This window comes from Scophthalmus maximus, chromosome 17, assembly GCF_022379125.1.
Source record: "Scophthalmus maximus strain ysfricsl-2021 chromosome 17, ASM2237912v1, whole genome shotgun sequence".
NCBI lineage: Eukaryota > Metazoa > Chordata > Actinopteri > Pleuronectiformes > Scophthalmidae > Scophthalmus > Scophthalmus maximus.
The window spans coordinates 13,741,849-13,759,643 of NC_061531.1; the positions used below are offsets into that span (position 1 = coordinate 13,741,849).

The following is a 17,795-nucleotide window of genomic DNA, read 5'->3' on the forward strand; positions in this document are numbered from 1 at the left end:
ACTCTGACTCAGACCTGGAGAGGGCAAGGGTGGGAGGGACAGACATTAGCAACAGAAAACAACAGAGGATGACCACACCATATGAGTAATATAAGTCTGATGTCAATTTTAATGACATTTTTCAATAAAACCAACACACCAGACGTCCTCACTTATAGGAAAGTATAAATGTTATTTTCACATGAACACAACATTTACAAGCAGTAAAAGGATACAGTAATTAAATATACTCCAATACCCATCTAACTCACAGTGCTGTAGCAATCCCCAATTTGTAATTGTTGAGGACAAATACACACATTAACTCACACAGAGGGAAATGTACCAACAGTCAGTGCACATTCAATAACATGGCTGGGACATGTGATGCCAGCCCATATGTGTTACTGTGATGAGGTGTTATCTGAAGTTGGTCCAATGCTGGTGTCTCAGTGCTATGATGTCTGACCTGGTGGATTTGTAGCTGGAAAAGAAGATAAATGGAATTGTATGTTAACCAAAACAAGATACAGTATTAGTCCCCTTCCGCATTATAACAACATATTTGTGTTTATATTTCATCTAAATTCTCATGATGTCCCGGGCACCCTTACGCATGTGAAATATTCCAGCATTCACAAAACATGCAGTGTCATAAAATACACCCCTGCCTCTTGAAGAGACAAGTCAGGAGGAAACATAATGTGCCAACTATACACACACGTTTTAATCACTAGAATTCACAACTGTCCATATTTGTGACATGGAGTTGTGCGCGGTCAACTTCAAGGATATCAAGGACTTACCCACTTCACTGAGATCGACTTTCTCGGCACAGCCCAGAAAGCGAGCCACGTGTGGTGAGCAGGAGGTAAGTTGGTCCTGGTTTTCTCTCAGGCAGCGCTCAAACTCCACAAACTCCTTGGAACAGTCTTGTCTGATTTTCTGGATCACAGGGCTATCAAAACAAATGCAGGGTTTAGATGCAAATTTGCTTTCATAGTGTGTGTGTGTGTGTGTGTGTGTGTGTGTGTGTGTGTGTGTCTCACAGTCACATGAGTGGGATTACGTTTTGCCTTACTGTGATGATGTGCACTGTGCGACCTTCATCTTCAGTTCATGACACTTGTGCTGCCATGTTGATGGGTTGGAGGCCACACATGACCCATATTCCTCCATTTCTTTGTGGCAATACTTTGCCGTGATATCCATAGCAGCCTGCCTGAAAGGTGACAAATGAATGGAAGTGTGAAGCCATCAACCATTAACATATATAACAAGCATTTGGCAATAACGTCTTCGTGTGTAGGATTCAGCCTGGTTCACTGCAAGTCCTATGTATTTTCCTAACTAAACTATGGGCCATGATAAATGCAGAAATGAAATAAGCCGTATTAAAGATTCTTACATGTTGCTCTTTTAAGATTGTGTCCAACGAAGAGGCTGATCAATTAAGGTTACAGCATTCGGTCTATGGTCACAGCAGCGGCATTTCAGCATGTGGCGCCATGTCTGTTCGGCGACTTCACCGTACACACCTACTACTATTTGATTGGATATAAATACACATTTATGAAATGGTTCTGTTTTGTTATTGGTTAAAGTTTCTGTCAATCTTTCTACGTGACCACGCCCCTTTGATGACGACACATTTCTTAAAAGGGTAGCCGCTTAGAAGCACAATTAAAGCTTTCAATAAAAATTAAGTTAAGAGATTTTTTGACCTTTTGCTAAAGTAACTTCTTCATTTATCAGCTATAGGACGTTAAACCCCTAAACAACCTCGTTCAACTGTGTGGAAGACAATAGTTTTGCTTTTCGTGGTTCAATCACTCTGATTACGTGACTTTGCGTGTTTACGTATGCGGAAGCCACGGAAAGGGAACGAGCGATTCAGGAAAACGGTCAACGGAGGCTGGACCGAGCACCGTTCCGTGCACAATCGTATTTTTACCGGTTACAGCACGACGGGGTGGTGGTGGGTGATAGCGGGGGCCAGAGGAGTCAGCGAACTAGAGTGAACGACGGCGTGAAAGAGGGGGAGTATGGTTGCAGACGGGACCCGGAGACCGGGTGAGCAGCAAATGGCTCCCTCTGTGAACCACAACCAGCATGACAACGGCACCGGCGACGAGCTGGTGAGCTCGGTGACGCTGTACAAGCGAAGGCCCCGGCTGCTACACGGCACCGTCCTCCCGTTCCTGGCTGTTCTCTACCCGGGCTGGCTGTATGTGTGGTTGGGGGTGTACGGCGCTTCAGAGTATCCGGAGCCAGGCCTCCTGGCGCTGGCTGCTATCGGGATCGCGCACGTCCTCACAGCTCTCTCTGGCTATTGGTCCGTGCATGCGCATTGTTGGCTCACTTGCTCTAAGGTAAACATCAGTAACAACAACAACAGTACGTTTATTTATATAGTTTACCTATCCCCGTTTACATAGGGGTCAGGGACTGCATGAAGCCGGGAGCAGAGACGTATGATGATGATTCACAAGAACAGGGCAGGTGTTGTGCGTGAACTATGGTTGATGGCTTGTAGTGATGCCCTTTTAATTCAAAGCATTGACTTCAAACCCACAAATTATCAAACTTTCACTTTTCTTTCATTTAAAGGGCACAAATCTCTGGGACCTCTTATAGCCTTGATGTTTTGAATTAAAACACTCGCATGGATCATGGGAGATGTTTATCTATACTTTCAGCCAAGCAGAGTGTGAAAAGCTGTGTGACTTTGACATTACACTTTCTCCAAGTTAGAGTAAAGTTGATATAGAAACATAATATGTAATGTGCAAATCTAAATACCGATTACTAATTGATATAAACAGACGTGTGGAAAATTCCCTGCTCAGTGTATACCTGTGATTAATGTCATAGTGAAACAGAAACTTTCATTATCAACTTGCAGTATTTCATCAAAACCTTACTAGCAGTATTTGATTTGCACTGGCAATCTACCAAAGTTAAACAGAATTGTAAACATTACAAGTAAGTAGTAACAGTATGATTAGCATGTGTTCAACATATAGATCCCTCAAAAACATTATAATAGATTTGTATCAACAGTATATTCAGCCACAGGTACAATTTCTGCATTCACATGTAAAAGTTATGTGCCTAGACATCATAGTGATCAAGCGGCCATATGTCAGGCATGCCATATAGCTGCTTGATCACTATGATGATCTAATTTGAGAGGGACAAAGCAGCAGAGGCACATGGCTGTACCAAAAATAACAGTCACCTGCCACAGTGTGTGAAATTGTTTCTCCATATTGTTCATACAGGAACCAGACCCAAACAAGGCTACGCTGGCAAAGGTTGTACCGACCCCCAACAACGGCTCTGCTGAGCTTGTGGCACTACAGAGGGACCAGGTTAGTTCATAAATTCATTCTCAGGATGCTCCAAGTTTAAAATTATGTTCTGTTATCATTTGTGATTAGACTTGTCCAAAGAGGATATTATCTTCATGCATTCCTCTCTCAGCTACCATGAAACACACTTATATGTGTCACATCTTATATGAGGAAGTGGTTAGGTTAGGTTACTAACTGTATTATATTTTGATTTGTTCAAAGTATTAATGGTCTGTAAAAATAATAGTTTATTTTTCTTGAATTAATGAATTATTTTTATACTTTTTGTTGTGTTGACCAACAGGATGAGAATGGGGAGGAGACTCTATCTTTTGAGTTTCAAAAGATCCGCTACATGTTTGATCACCAAGAGAAGAAATGTTTCCTTCCCATTGCGTTTCCCCTCGACCACCCAATGGGCCACTTTCAGTCCTGTCGTGGCTACCAGGAGGAGGTTGAACTCAGAGCTGCGGAAAAGCGATATGGCACCAATCGTGCCGAGATGGTGGTGCCAGATTTCCTTGAGCTTTTTAGGGAGAGGGCCACAGCTCCCTTTTTTGTTTTCCAGGTATGTCAGTGTTTCTTTTACTGGTTTTATTATAAAAATTGTAAAACTGTTGGACCTGGTAATTGTGTCTCTATCCATGTAAAGTTATCTATCCTCTGATATCCATCAGGTGTTCTGCGTGGGGCTGTGGTGTCTGGACGAGTACTGGTACTACAGCGTTTTCACACTGTTCATGCTGGTGGCGTTCGAGGCGTCCCTGGTCCAGCAGCAAATGAGGAATATGTCTGAGATCCGCCGCATGGGAAACAAGCCCTACATGATTCAGGTAGGCTTTGTCAAATGTAAAATTTACTATTTTTAATGTTAAAGCTATAATCACACTTTTTGTCTTCCAAAACGTTCTCTTCACAGTATACAGTATGTCTTAAAAATCTCAAAATTTTACATTATGTATTTTGTGCCAGGTATATCGCAACAGGAAGTGGAGACCAATTTCAAGTGATGAGCTTGTTCCTGGTGACATCGTCTCAATAGGTACGTTTTATGTCAAAGTTTTTATTCTCACAAAAACATCGGATGCACACTGTTAAGGTGTGTTTCATATGTGTACTCTCTGCTGCATAGGACGTTCACCCCAGGACAACTTGGTACCTTGCGATGTGTTGCTACTCAGGGGTCGCTGCATTGTGGATGAGGCCATGTTGACTGGAGAGTCTGTGCCCCAGATGAAGGTTGGAGGCAAACTTATATATATAAACATGATATATATACACTTTACAGAGCGGTTTTTTGGAGTGTGATTGGATTGTTAGCTTAATGGCATGGGATTATTGTGGGGCACCGTAATAACTGCTGATAACATGGGTTGTGCAGGAGCCAGTCGAGGACTTGGACCCAGAGCGAGTCCTGGACCTTCAGACAGACTCTCGACTCCACATCATCTCTGGTGGGACAAAAGTGGTGCAACATAGCCCTCCTCTAAAGGCTAGTGCTGGACTCAAATGTAAGTGCTAATTCCTACCAAATATACTGGAATCCAGTTGCCAAGCTTTATCATCAAATCAAGGTGCAAGCTGTTAAACCTTTTCCTTTGTGTGCAGCTGTAGACAATGGTTGTGTGGCATATGTTCTGAGAACAGGATTCTACACCTCTCAGGTGAGGAAGTTGCTTAGTATGTCTATATTACTGCACTCCCTTTTTTTCTTTGCCTGTATTTAATTCTAGTTTTGACAACATTTGAGTGGAAGGCATGTTGAGTCAGCTGTGAAAATGTACTGACTGTATGTGCGAACTTTCCACCAGGGTAAACTATTACGAACCATCCTCTTTGGTGTGAAGAGAGTGACAGCAAACAACCTGGAGACTTTCATCTTCATCCTCTTCCTTCTTGTGTTCGCCATTGCTGCAGCTGTGTATGTGTGGGTAGAAGGTGAGATGCACATGAGATTTTAAGATGTAATTCTTATTCATCACTGACATTATGATAGTCAATGTGATAACTAAAAGTTGGAGTTGAGAGCGTAAATAATATCAAAATGCTACCTTTGCACTTTGTATTACTCTCTCAGGGACCAAAGATGCCAGCAGGAATCGCTACAAGCTGTTTCTGGAGTGCACGCTAATCCTCACTTCGGTGGTTCCACCAGAACTCCCTATAGAGCTTTCTCTGGCGGTCAACACATCTCTTATTGCTCTGGCTAAACTTTGTAAGCCTGTTTGTGCTCCTGTCGTGTGTGTATACAACAAGATACCTGGAAAAAGCAGCTTATAATGCTAAGCTTGTAACAGCTGTGGTTGAATTGTGTTTTCTTTTTCTGCTCTGCCAAGATGTATTCTGTACAGAGCCCTTCAGGATACCATTTGCCGGTAAAGTGGAGGTTTGCTGTTTTGACAAAACAGGAACACTGACCAGTGACAGTCTGGTGGTACGAGGAGTAGCGGGCCTTAGGTAAACTCTGCCCACCATTCTCAGTGTTTTACTTTAAACAAAATCATTTATACATCACAAACACAAAGCATACTATACTTTGGTTTAAGTGAGATAACACGTACATAATGAGTGATGTTTTTGTTCATGACAGGGAAGGAAAGGAGGTCATGCCTGTATCTGAGATCCCAGTTGAGACACATCGGGTGGTGGCCACCTGTCACTCACTGGTCACTCTGGATGATGGACAGCTGGTTGGCGACCCACTAGAGAAGGCCATGCTGACCGCTGCTGACTGGATCCTCACTAAAGGTACAGCGATTAGACCTCCTCACACCTCCCAAATGCACAGTGGGTGGTGGCAGGTGTGTGAGAGAACATGTCTACTCTCATGTTTTTGTTTGGCACATACAACAATGCTGCCCTCTCAAATTTAAGTAGTGTGGTCCTGATTTGGAGTACAAACCTTCCTGTTGCTTTTTTTATATAATGTAACCAGTCTGTCATTCAAATGCATTTACATTTTTGATCTTCTGTAGTAAATGTTGTGCTTCACTTAAAAATTTGGGATCATAATACATTTGGGTACCCTATGTTCCCTTTGTCTTCATTCTTAAAAGTTTGTCTTGTTGACTTGTGTTTTTGACCAGACGAAAAGGTGTTCCCACGAGGTATCAAAACCCAGGGACTTAAGATCCACCAACGTTTCCACTTTGCCAGTGCTCTAAAGAGGATGTCAGTCCTGGCCTCCTATGAGAAAATGGGCTCCACTGAACTCTGCTACATCTCAGCTGTGAAAGGAGCTCCGGAGACACTCAGACGAATGGTATGTACACCATCCTTTATACATACTGTTGTCTTCTTGCCTGATCAACAGGATTAACAGTGTTCTCATGTGTTTGTAGTTTTCAGCATGTCCGCCGAGTTATGACAAAGTCCACAGGGAAATGTCTCGGGAAGGGGCCAGAGTGCTGGCCTTGGGTTATAGAGAGATAGGACACCTCAGTCATCAGCAGGTTCATATATAATTTTTGTCAAAAATATCAGATATTGTGTGACATCTTTGAGTAGATTTTGAACTGAGCTTGGTATTTCTGGGTCACATAGGTCCGGGAGATGAGTCGCGATGCACTGGAGTGCGACTTGCATTTCGCTGGGTTCATGGTTGTGTCCTGCCCCCTCAAGAGTGACAGCAAAGCTGTCATCAGAGAGATCCAGGAAGCATCTCATCGTGTAAAGAAGCTGACAACGCTCAATTATGCACCAGTACACAAAAAGCATGGTTTTAAGATGCATGTTTTAAGATGGATCTCTGGATCTCTCTCTGTTTTCAGGTGGTGATGATCACAGGCGACAACCCTCTAACAGCGTGCCATGTAGCGAGAGAGCTTCACTTCATTCAGAGAGAACACACACTGATATTGCAGCCAAGTGCCGATCAGAGTAAGACAGGTTGTCACAGAATTACATGTAATTCTCAATTAGGCCAGTAAAAGACTCAATATTCTTGTAATAATCTTTTTTTTTTGGACTAGGGACAAAGACAAAGTGCGGAATCTGATGTTATTTTGTTTTACAGGTGAATGGCAGTGGGAATCTATTGATGGCAGCGTGCGTGTACCAGTGCCCCCTCCCTCTGTTTCTTCATTCGTGCAGCAGTTTGACTTGTGTGTAACAGGGGAGGGGCTGGCCAGACTGAGCTGTGACCCCCGGCTACTCCACGCCCTCTTGCCTCACGTACAAGTGTTTGCCCGTGTCAGTCCAAAACAGAAGGTAAGTCCTAAAAAAGCAGCAACTAGAAGTATTTTGTTCCCTTTAACAAAATGCCAGTTCTTTAACAGAGCTGAAAGATCCACGTTACATTTTAGATGGATGGTAATCTGTTTAAGTATGAAAAATTTACAATGCTAAATGTTACAATGTTAACGTCTCTAAGGCCAAGCTTAAAGGATGTTTTGGTTTAGGAAGTGATGGGGTATAAAGATGGTTGTCTGTTGTTTTTTCAGGAATTTGTCATCACCAGTCTTAAGGGGCTGGGTTATGTTACACTGATGTGTGGTGATGGCACAAATGATGTTGGAGCTCTCAAACACGCCCACATAGGTAAGGTTACCGTTATAGACCACAGAGACCCACAGCCTTTTTGTGTATGAATGACCCAAACTTTAAGCTGTGATGATAATTATTTTTCCTCAGGTGTTGCTCTGCTAGCCAATGCCCCAGAGCGCATGCCGGAAAAAAGGAAACGGGGGAGAGAGAAGGAGGCGCCCCCAGTAGAACCCAGACCCTTACCACCTATCAGTTCAGGAGGCAAACTGAGCTCCAGGGCAGCCAGGCAGAGGCTGATGGCACAGAGAGAAGAGCAGCTTGCAGCACAAAAGGTACTTGTCATCAGAAAGTTGTTGATTCTATCCTTCTTTTTTTTCTCCATTTGACAGCTGAAACTAATTTAAGTTCATAAGACCACTGAATGCAGCATGCCAGGCTGCATTCCCATTTTAGCCACTTACTTAACCAACATTGAGAAAACTATTTATTTATAGCTCAATATAACGAATAAATCTGCCTTTTATTGATAAACAGAATTGTAGTGTACTGGTCTTAACATTAGGGTTAATTCTGTAACAGGAGAGGATCAGTCAAGTCTTACGGGAACTTGAAGAGGATCAGATACAAGTAGTAAAGCTGGGTGATGCCTCCATCGCTGCCCCTTTCACTTCCAAGCTCTCGTCCATACAGTGCAGTAAGTGACACCTGTTTTTTCAACGTGCAGCTCTTAACATAGTTGGCAAAATTTCAAAAATTAAGTCACTACACATCTGAAACTCGTGACTTTGTCTTTGTCCCCAGTCTGCCATGTAATTAAGCAAGGCCGTTGCACTCTTGTGACAACTCTCCAGATGTTTAAAATCCTTGCCCTCAATGCCCTGGTACTGGCCTACAGCCAGTCTGTACTCTACCTCGAGGGGGTCAAGTTCAGTGATTTTCAGGCGACCCTGCAGGGCCTGTTGTTGGCCGGATGCTTCCTCTTCATCTCTAGATCAAAGGTGAAAATTTATGTCACATAAAACAGGCTCTGTATGTTCTGATTGAGGGCCATCCTAGAAAGATGATCTTTACTGAATGTTTTTCTTTTAACATGACATATGTCTACTGTTTTTGATAACAACAAAATTACAAATGTTTTTTTCTCTGATGTACACAGCCACTGAAGACATTGTCTCGAGAGCGGCCCTTACCAAACATCTTCAATCTTTATACCGTGTTGACTGTGCTGCTACAGTTTGCTGTTCACTTCTGTAGTCTGGTGTACCTTTACAAAGAGGCACAGAGCAGAAGTCCACCCAGGTAAATCAGAAAGAGCAAGAATGATAGTCTAAATGGAAATTCTGCTTTACATGTTAGATATTAATACATAATAATAATAATAATAATAATAATAATACACTTGTCGTTTCTCTCTTGCAGAGAGCAGCAGTTTGCAGATCTATACAAAGAATTTGAACCCAGTCTAATTAACAGCACTGTGTATATAATGTCCATGGCCATGCAGATGGCCACCTTCGCCATTAATTACAAGGTACTTTTTCCCTAATCCCATTTAAATGTGTTAACTCTGCATACATTATAATATAATAGATTCACAGCATTTCTTGTTGGGTCTCACAGGGTCACCCCTTCATGGAGTCTCTCAGCGAGAATCGACCACTACTATGGAGTATCGCTCTGTCAGGTTTAGCAATTGTGGGACTTCTCTCTGGTTCCTCACCAGAATTCAATGAACAGTTTGCTCTTGTAGATATTCCAACTGAGGTGAGCTGACGTTATTTTACCATGTACTGTTTTGTCCTAATGTACTTGTAGTAATTAATTACCCCATGAAGTAATGTACCTCCCGTCTACTTCCTTGCAGTTCAAAATGATCATTGCTCAGGTTCTGGTGGTGGACTTTGTTGCTGCTCTGCTGGTGGACCGTATCCTGCAGTTACTGCTGGGCAAAGGAACACTTAGGCTGCCTTCTTGAACTCTGTGCCAACAGTGGCCGCTGCCCTTACCAACCAAACTGTAAAGGGAGAGAAGACCTGGATGAAGAAGACAATTAAAGCTGTTGTGACATACACAAAACAGTTGAGACAGTCGTGGCGAGCAGTACACTCCACCTACCCATTCCTTCATCCTACTCTACTGTTTCTATCTGTTTCTGTATTTTCAGCTCTGTTTAAATTGTCTTTGTTTTATTCATAACTCCTTGTTTTCTCTCTCTCTCTCTCTCTCTCTCTCTCTCTCTCTCTCTCTCTCTCTCTCTCTCTCTCTCTCTCTCTCTCTCTCTTTCTTTCTTCACCTGTTCCTCCCTGCTGCTACAAAGGGCCATGAAGACAGCAGTATTGAGTGGAGTGCTAGACTGTGTGCCAGCCAGAGTGAAACACAGGCACACAAATGGGCATTCTCTAAGAGAATTGCAGAAGTGTTTTTGATTCCTCTCCTTGATTTTGTAAAAAGTGAAAAACATCTCTAACAGACTTATAAAGACATACTGATATAAATTATGACGTCAAAGTGTTTTTCAAGTACAACTGCTGGTGTGTCTGCACCAGTCTGCACATGGAAAGGATGGGCGTGTCCTGCTGGTCATGAACTATTCTAGTCCCTGAAATATGGTAAGTAAGGAATGATGAGCGTATAAGAATACAGTGTAACTGTACAAAGAAAGACATTCCCTAAAGTAAACCTTTTATCTCATGGGACACATGACACTGGATGGTTAGTGAGCAGTGAAGCTGATGGAAAAAAAGAGGAGCTTGGACAAATTGCCTTTCCCCGAAGAATCTAGTCCCTTTGCATTATAGACCGATTACTATACAGAGCATTCAACAAGTATGGAGCTGTTGAAGGGCCTTGACATCAAAAATGTTAATAATTCTGACTTCCTCTCAGTGTTGTAATCCCTCAGATTGTACCTCTTGACTCCAAGCATATATTCAATAGGCTACCATTGCTGAGCTTGGTTGAATGTATACTTCATAGTCTCTTAACCTATTTTCAAAAGATCATTTTAATTTTTAACTTTTTGAAGCCTGCTTTTGCTGCTACCACATACAATGTCTTACATTTCTACAACATTGGTGCACTAAGGCAACACTAGAATAAGCTTTATGGTGGTATGGCTATAAACACATTTCAATCAGGACACAATGACCAACATAAGTGACAAAGAGTGGCATGATTAATTGATTTTAAACAAGCTTTTTCCAGACACTTCAAAAAGGCACAACCATTCAGTTTTACCAGGACAAGAATACAAATATTTACTTTATATCTTGTATGTCAATTATAACATATCCTATTCAGAGGTAAGGACTTAACTATAACTCAGTTTAGGAAAGCACTAGTGTTGTTAATCAAGAGCCGTGCAAAGAGTAACCACGGCAACTGAAATGACAGAAACACAAGAAAAAATATGACATTGGTACCCAGAACATGTCATTGATATGGAGGTAGTACTGGACCGAGGGAGCTGTACTTTAGTGTTATTGTCGTTGGTAAAAAGAAATGGTTATAAAATTAAACAGTGGTGGTGAAATACCTTGAAGAAGCTCAAAGCTGTCATGCCATTAAATGCATAACATACAATTAAATTATCCAACATTTATGGTCTTCTATTTCTAATCTTTCAAATTATTTTTGTCTTCTATTCCTATTGTAAAAATTATGTAATTTAAAAAGTCACACAGGGCAAGAGCAGGTTACATAAGCAAATCTGTAGATATCAGGGAACATCTATCGATGACTGCCATATCTGTTGCCATAACTGCCATCTGCGTTTCTCAGAAACCATAAACATGATAAAAATGTTCCATTAATATCTTAAGCAAACTGCTGCTGCCCTGTTAGTAATACAGCAAGATATTTTCATTAAGACATAACATTTATTTTTGCCTAAAAACAGTCAATTCTTTTGTACTCATGCTGGGACTACATTTCCCATGGTTCTCAGCTTCGTAGAGGGGCGTGGCTTGTAGGGCGCGCGGTGCGGAGAAAACTATTTGAAAGAAAAATGGCGGAAAAACATTTGGAAGCAGAACAAGGCGGGTTTGTATCTTCCTATTTTTATTTTTTTTTAAACCGTTATGACAACCTGTTTCACACTTAACATTTGCGATGTATTGAGCCAAGTAAATAATCTGCGGCTAAATAGTTTTATACGTCTGAGGTTTTCCCAGAGCAAAGTGCAGCTCCTCCCGAACATAGATGCGTCAGCGAACGCCCACGGTGACCTAACAAATACTTGCTTTGTAAAAGTAATTTACTTATACTTTATAAATGTAACGTTGGATTGTCAATTCACGTGTTGTTGCAGTTGCGGAAGTGACACCGTTGCTGGAAATCAGAGCGAAGTAAGAGATCTTGTACTGACATTTAAGATAGCTAGCTAACCAACAACATCCGATTATCATATACGCTTGAGCCGATCCTTCAACTGGGGTTCACTTCGGCTTTGTTCTCTGTTCAGTCTCTGAAGACCGAGGTCAACTCGCCGACACCGTCATCGAAAAGATGCTCCTCCACAAGCCCCAGCAGCACAGCCCCCACGCACAAATCTCCCCGCCTCGACCCGCCGTCGCCCACCATACAGGCGACGGATGCTGGAGAAGCACAGCCAGAGACAGACAAACAACTAATGCAGATAGAAAACACGGAGGCGCCTTCAAGTTCCTCGGTCAGCCCCACTGCACGGAGGAAGTCCTGGAGGAGAGCCACCATTACCCGACGCTCCTTACCTGCACTGCCCAACCCGTACCAAGGTGAGGTGTCTGTCTGTGCCCCCCCCCCCCCCATGCAATCAGTACAGAATAGTCATAGTATTTTTGCTGTATTAATACATATCTTTCGTGTCCACTGTAGTTTTGTGCAGGAGCATAAGTACATCCTTGTCTCCGCAAGAGAGGCTCGAGAAATTGATGGAAGCTTCTATGAAGGTGAGTTTGGAAGGATTTAGGTGTAAAATATTTTTTCTTGAACTGTACTGAAGATATGTGATAACGATCTTGTTTCAAATGACTGATATATTTGGAAAGACAGTGGGTTGAATGAAGGGAACAAAGTTGTCTAACGAATAAACAAATAAATGGGCATTGGGTCAGGTACTGACAAAAATCAAACATTTAATTAGCTCACACTTTAGTAATAGCTAGATATTTTTTCATTGTATTGTTACAAGAACATCGTGTGAAATTTACTGAAATTTGAATTCAGAACTTTTGAGACCTCAAATGGTTTTAATTACTAACTACCCGCTGTACATAAGATATCTCAAAGACGTTGTCAAGGAGGGTACTTGTCTTAATGAGTAGACCGTGGGGGTCTTGTTTTGCATCAGGTTATCGGTACAGTTACTTTTTTAAACACAATCAAATCAAATCACTTTTGCTTTGTCTCTAGCTGGCAGTTGAACGAACTCAAAATTCGCTCCAGTCAGTGCCAAACACCTCACTGGAGTGTTTTCAAAAACAAGGTTAGTACTTGCACTGCTCCATTTGGTATGCCACATATTTCAGGGAAATAATATAAGTAATATCAAGCTCAAGATTTTTTTTGTCCATGTTCTGTGTTTTCTATGGTACAGTTGAGCACATTCAAAAAGAGTGGGGTTATCTGGCCAAAAGTCTTCACATTGAACCACAGGGACATCAAATCCCTGCCGGTTCAGCCAGGTATTCTAGCATTTTTTTTTTATTCACAGTGTTGCATGAATTTTATTCATTAATTTAATTCAACAGACTGATATTTTACATTGCTTTTATGCCTTATTTATTTTCTTACAGTTCTAGTGATCTCGCAGTTCAAAAAGCTATGGAAAAAGTCCAGAAAACCATCAACAGGCATGTACTTAATATCAATCTGACACACACACACAAGTATTCATAAAAACCAACCACACATTCAAATTTAATTGAAAAACATTGTCGGTGTGATTTGAGATTCCGTTTTTTTGTTTCACTGGTTTGTGTTCTGTTTAAGGCTCCAGGCTGAAAGTGAATCTTGGGAGGCCCTGTTGAACAAACACCGGAGTAAAGCCGAGGAATTGCAAAGGTGAGCATCTGTAGTGTCACTGAGTATAACAGTAGCAATGCTGTGATAGTGTGTAAGTATTGACTTTCTCAGTTTTGTGTCAATAACGCTGTTCTTATTTTGTTTTAGGAAAATGGAACATGGTCAGGAGAGAGGCGTATCATTAGACTCTACATGTGTGGCCCAGTCCTCTCAGTACCTTTTCATACAGAACAAACCCGATTACCACGGTCTTCTCTGCAGACAACAGCCCAAGCTTAACACTATAGCAATGATTGTACGTTTTTTTTCACTACTAAAAATACTAGGAATGGTTGATTAGCATTTTTTTTTAGCTTTTCAGTAAAAGCCAAATTCTGTAGTGTTTGAATTAAAACATTGTTATATACCATCTTTGTGGTGGCATATGCTGAAGTACTAAAGTTGGGATGAAAGAGATGGAGGAAGAGCTACTTGGCTGTGAGAGTGATGAAACACAAAGCAGATGCTACTATATGATCAGCTTGAGTGCTGAACACAAGTAGTCAGAAGCCATTCTCTTTCCTTTACATTTCAGAAATGTTTATAACGTTTTTGCTCTCAACTGTTGTGGATTACAGTGCCACTATAGAAAATAATAAATTCATATTAAGCTTGTCCGATCATATTCACTTAACTAGAGAAGTGAATCCGTCTTTTGCTATAAGTGATAGTATCCTACTTAAACAGTATTTTCTGCTAAAACAGCTTTATTTGCTTGCTAGAGATGTTTTTTCATATATATATATATATATATATATATATATATATATATATATATATATATATATAATTTACCCATGCTTTCATTGTTCCTTCTTTGGCATAAATATTTGTGTATAAGAGTTCAAAGTACACTGGCTATTATTACATGGAATATGAAGTCATCAGATCGTTAACATCGTTTTATTCCTTTCTTAAAATCTGTAGATGGACACTCAGTGTAAGATGGTTAGAGAGCTTCTGTCCATCAAGGAGCAGTCGCAGTTGCTGGTGAAGGAGACCAGTGGCCGATTGGGTAATGACTGCATTTGTCTTTCATCTTTTCCGTAGTATAATTTTGGTACTTTCATCAATGATCAATTTAACATTTAATCTGGTTACTTTTTCCCAACCAGCGGCTGGTGCAGGATTCCAGGATCTTTCTCCTGACCCAATCAGAAACCTTATGGGAGCACCTTTATCTTCTGCAACATAATAAGCACTCTGACAGGAGGCAAACAAAAGCTGTCATCAACGTACTATGGCTCTTTATGATTTGTGTATGAGCTTATAAGTGTGTAGTTTTGCTATTGGGGTTTGGGAACAACTTTTCTTTTGCTTAGTCTTTGTTTTGGGTTTTTTTTTGTAATAAAGTTAACTCTTCTTTTCTGTGTCAAAGAAAACCATTTCATTCAGCGGCATGACTGGTTATATAGATCATTCAGGTACTCCATGTGTTTGACCAGCAGGTGGCAGTGGTTGGCTTTATAAATTTATTATGACAAGCTTGGTCGGTGGCTAGTGATTTTTTTTCTTTTGTTTTTTGTTAAACCTGGCTTAACTGCATTTACACCCGTCAAACCTGATAGTAAGGCTAGACTGCCAGCAACATTATTATTGGTCTTTTTATCTTCATAAAATAAAGACTGATTCTTATATTTATTTCGCGGTTGTGGGACGAATAAAGGAATATCTTATAACCATTCCAAAGTGATATTTTTTTCTTGAAATATTCAAATATAATTACTAACAGAAACCAAAACTGATTTTGTATCTAAAAATTGATATTTAAAGAACTTTAAATTCATAAGGTGTGTTTAGAGGTGTCATTATGAGAGGGTGATTGCTACTATTACATAGATGTTTTATCAATATGCAAAGGGTATACATGATGTCATTTGCCAAAAAGTTACATTTATTGGGAAATTTGCCAATTTTTGAATTGGAATGTACAAAAGGAAAGCAAGAGAGTTTGATGAGGCTGCTCTGTAGTTTGCCTGCAGTCTTTCTGTTTTACATGCTCATCCTCAGTCACATTTACTCTCTTTTTGGTGCTGCATCTATTTCACTTCATCTGTGTCCCCTGACCATTCCTTAAGAGGCCCCTCCCCCACAGTGACTCACCCCCATCTCTTGCATTTGGCTCGGTCACTGATGCAGAACGAAGCTTTGACATTGTACCAGTCAGTCAAAGCTTTGTTCACTATCACTTTTATCTCTTAGACCCATTCACTCATTAATGTTCATACTTAATTCTTTTGTCTGGTGGTTGCAAAAGGAAGAAAATCCTCTTCTTGCACTGCCAACAGAGTCAATGGATGTGCTCTGCATTTATACTCTTCAATATGGAGCATTGGCGAATTTTTCCTTATGATTATATACATGGGAGTACTATAGAGCACAAGGAAAAGGAAAGAGAAGACAAGTGGGGTTGTGACCATGAGAGTTGTGAATAAGGGAGGTAGGATGGTGCACAGCAGGAGAGATCGATTCTTATTTAGATGAAAATGAGGCTTGATGCTTGTGGGGTGAGAGGAGGGCAGCTTTTGCATCCAAATGAATAGAGGTTTCACAGAAATGATTCTAAATGAATCACCAACAATAAAACGAAGAAGTTTACAAAGCCACTGACACACTTTTTACTTTCAAGGAAGGTCTCTCTTGACAATGATAGACACTGACTTTGAGGTTAGATGGTAATCCCTGCTGCTGCTCACTTAAATTTGTATGATTAAGTGTGGTTTCAATGGCCCCAGTAAATTGTGTGTTAGAAGTTATTCTTTAAGTGTTTAATTTGAATGCTAAGGATTATTGGGTGTGACATGTTTCTTCCTTGTTTGTAGACAATTAGAAAGAAAGGGAGATTTATTTTCCCCAATTATGTATGTGAATATTTAGTTTTTCTATTCGAGCCCTAAAGTTTTTAAGATTGGAGAGTTAGCTGTGGTGAAAACAACTTCAGAAGGGGTTAAAAACCACAGCTTGGCATAAAAACCAAAATGCCTGTAGTGTAGCTTGTACTATATGCACATTAAAAGAGCAATTACTGTTTAGGTTTACTGTATTCTCCATTCTTGTTGTCTGTAACTTTAGATTGATTAGCCACAGATTGTACTAGATGGATGTGTGGAGAGTCAGCATAAACCACTGCCAGTTTGGTCCTACTCCCTCATGCACACCCATCATCTCTCCTCGGTACAGCAAGACTGGCTGCAGCGTTCCTCTACATCCATTCAGCCAGTCATTCGTCTTGGAAAGCTGTCTCTCTGATCTGAGTGATAAACTACAGCAGAATTGCCCAGTTTGCAAAAAACAAGGACACTTGTTTTCAATCTGTGCTGTCAACATTTTCATACTGAAAACTGATGGGATGTTTCATTCATCAGGGTCGTAAGACAGAACGATATTCTGAGGTTGGACTGTTCTGCTTTGAGGTTGAATATTGCTCTTGGTATTGCCATAATGTGCCCACACTGATTGATATTCGTGCTTTTACTTACTAACCAGCAGAAATTGAGAAGCTTTGCAATTGCTCAAACAAATCTTCAAAATACATGTGCATAATATCTGGCAGAGGCTCGATCATATAGTATTTGTACACAATATTTTCCGATGTCAATCTTGTTATAATCTGCAATAGCGTACCATCCCGGTCCTTCAGATCTCTACATGCATTCACTTCAAAGTTTCCTTTACAAATGCGATCCCTCCTTATTATCATATTATATGTAAAAAACAAACAAACATAAAAACAACCTTTACCCAATAATAATAGGACAAGCAATGGTGATGACGTAAGGGGCTTTCCATTTGTAAAGGCCGTACACGAGGAGGATATTGTCACCTGGAGACGTGATGCAGCTACAGTGATTTAAAAAAAAAAAAACCCCAACAACAACCAGAACAACAACAACTCAATACGCTGTTGCCACCATTACACCCGCTAATGTGAGA

General features: G+C 40.8%; 3 protein-coding genes across 5 annotated transcripts; 2 read left to right on the forward strand and 1 right to left on the reverse strand.

Annotated features, from left to right (window-relative positions):
• Positions 1 to 86: 86 nt before the first annotated feature.
• On the reverse strand, positions 87 to 2,072 carry LOC118288929 (coiled-coil-helix-coiled-coil-helix domain-containing protein 5). 2 transcript variants are annotated; one of them, XM_035615528.2, is made up of 4 exons: positions 1,934 to 2,072; positions 1,061 to 1,201; positions 786 to 937; positions 87 to 463 (listed from the first exon to the last, which is right to left on the reverse strand). In XM_035615528.2, exons 2-4 carry the CDS (start codon positions 1,189 to 1,191, stop codon positions 435 to 437), a joined length of 312 nt encoding a protein of 103 aa, XP_035471421.1. In that variant the 5' UTR covers positions 1,192 to 1,201; positions 1,934 to 2,072; the 3' UTR covers positions 87 to 434. The 2 variants fall into 2 exon arrangements, with proteins under 2 accessions (XP_035471421.1, XP_035471420.1); XM_035615527.2 differs by lacking the exon at positions 1,934 to 2,072 and adding an exon at positions 1,388 to 1,543.
• On the forward strand, positions 1,855 to 10,315 carry atp13a1 (ATPase 13A1). Of its 2 annotated transcripts, none has more exons than XM_047328064.1 (25): positions 1,855 to 2,351; positions 3,264 to 3,353; positions 3,640 to 3,903; positions 4,013 to 4,168; positions 4,308 to 4,377; positions 4,468 to 4,574; positions 4,717 to 4,846; positions 4,944 to 4,999; positions 5,147 to 5,273; positions 5,413 to 5,550; positions 5,672 to 5,792; positions 5,926 to 6,083; positions 6,422 to 6,597; positions 6,677 to 6,787; positions 6,879 to 7,004; positions 7,106 to 7,223; positions 7,351 to 7,544; positions 7,778 to 7,874; positions 7,968 to 8,152; positions 8,400 to 8,514; positions 8,622 to 8,818; positions 8,977 to 9,119; positions 9,240 to 9,351; positions 9,441 to 9,584; positions 9,685 to 10,315. In XM_047328064.1, exons 1-25 carry the CDS (start codon positions 2,025 to 2,027, stop codon positions 9,793 to 9,795), a joined length of 3,573 nt encoding a protein of 1,190 aa, XP_047184020.1. In that variant the 5' UTR covers positions 1,855 to 2,024; the 3' UTR covers positions 9,796 to 10,315. The 2 variants fall into 2 exon arrangements, with proteins under 2 accessions (XP_047184020.1, XP_035471405.2); XM_035615512.2 differs by having other exon boundaries at positions 1,857 to 2,351; positions 7,106 to 7,214.
• Positions 10,316 to 11,756: 1,441 nt separating this feature from the next.
• Positions 11,757 to 15,546, forward strand: LOC118288926 (kinetochore-associated protein DSN1 homolog). The gene is made up of 11 exons (XM_035615522.2): positions 11,757 to 11,861; positions 12,130 to 12,166; positions 12,283 to 12,574; positions 12,675 to 12,748; positions 13,212 to 13,284; positions 13,396 to 13,483; positions 13,595 to 13,651; positions 13,791 to 13,862; positions 13,971 to 14,118; positions 14,790 to 14,877; positions 14,978 to 15,546. The coding sequence occupies exons 1-11, from the start codon at positions 11,827 to 11,829 to the stop codon at positions 15,055 to 15,057; spliced, it is 1,044 nt and encodes a 347-aa protein (XP_035471415.1). The 5' UTR covers positions 11,757 to 11,826; the 3' UTR covers positions 15,058 to 15,546.
• The last annotated feature ends 2,249 nt before the right edge of the window (positions 15,547 to 17,795 follow it).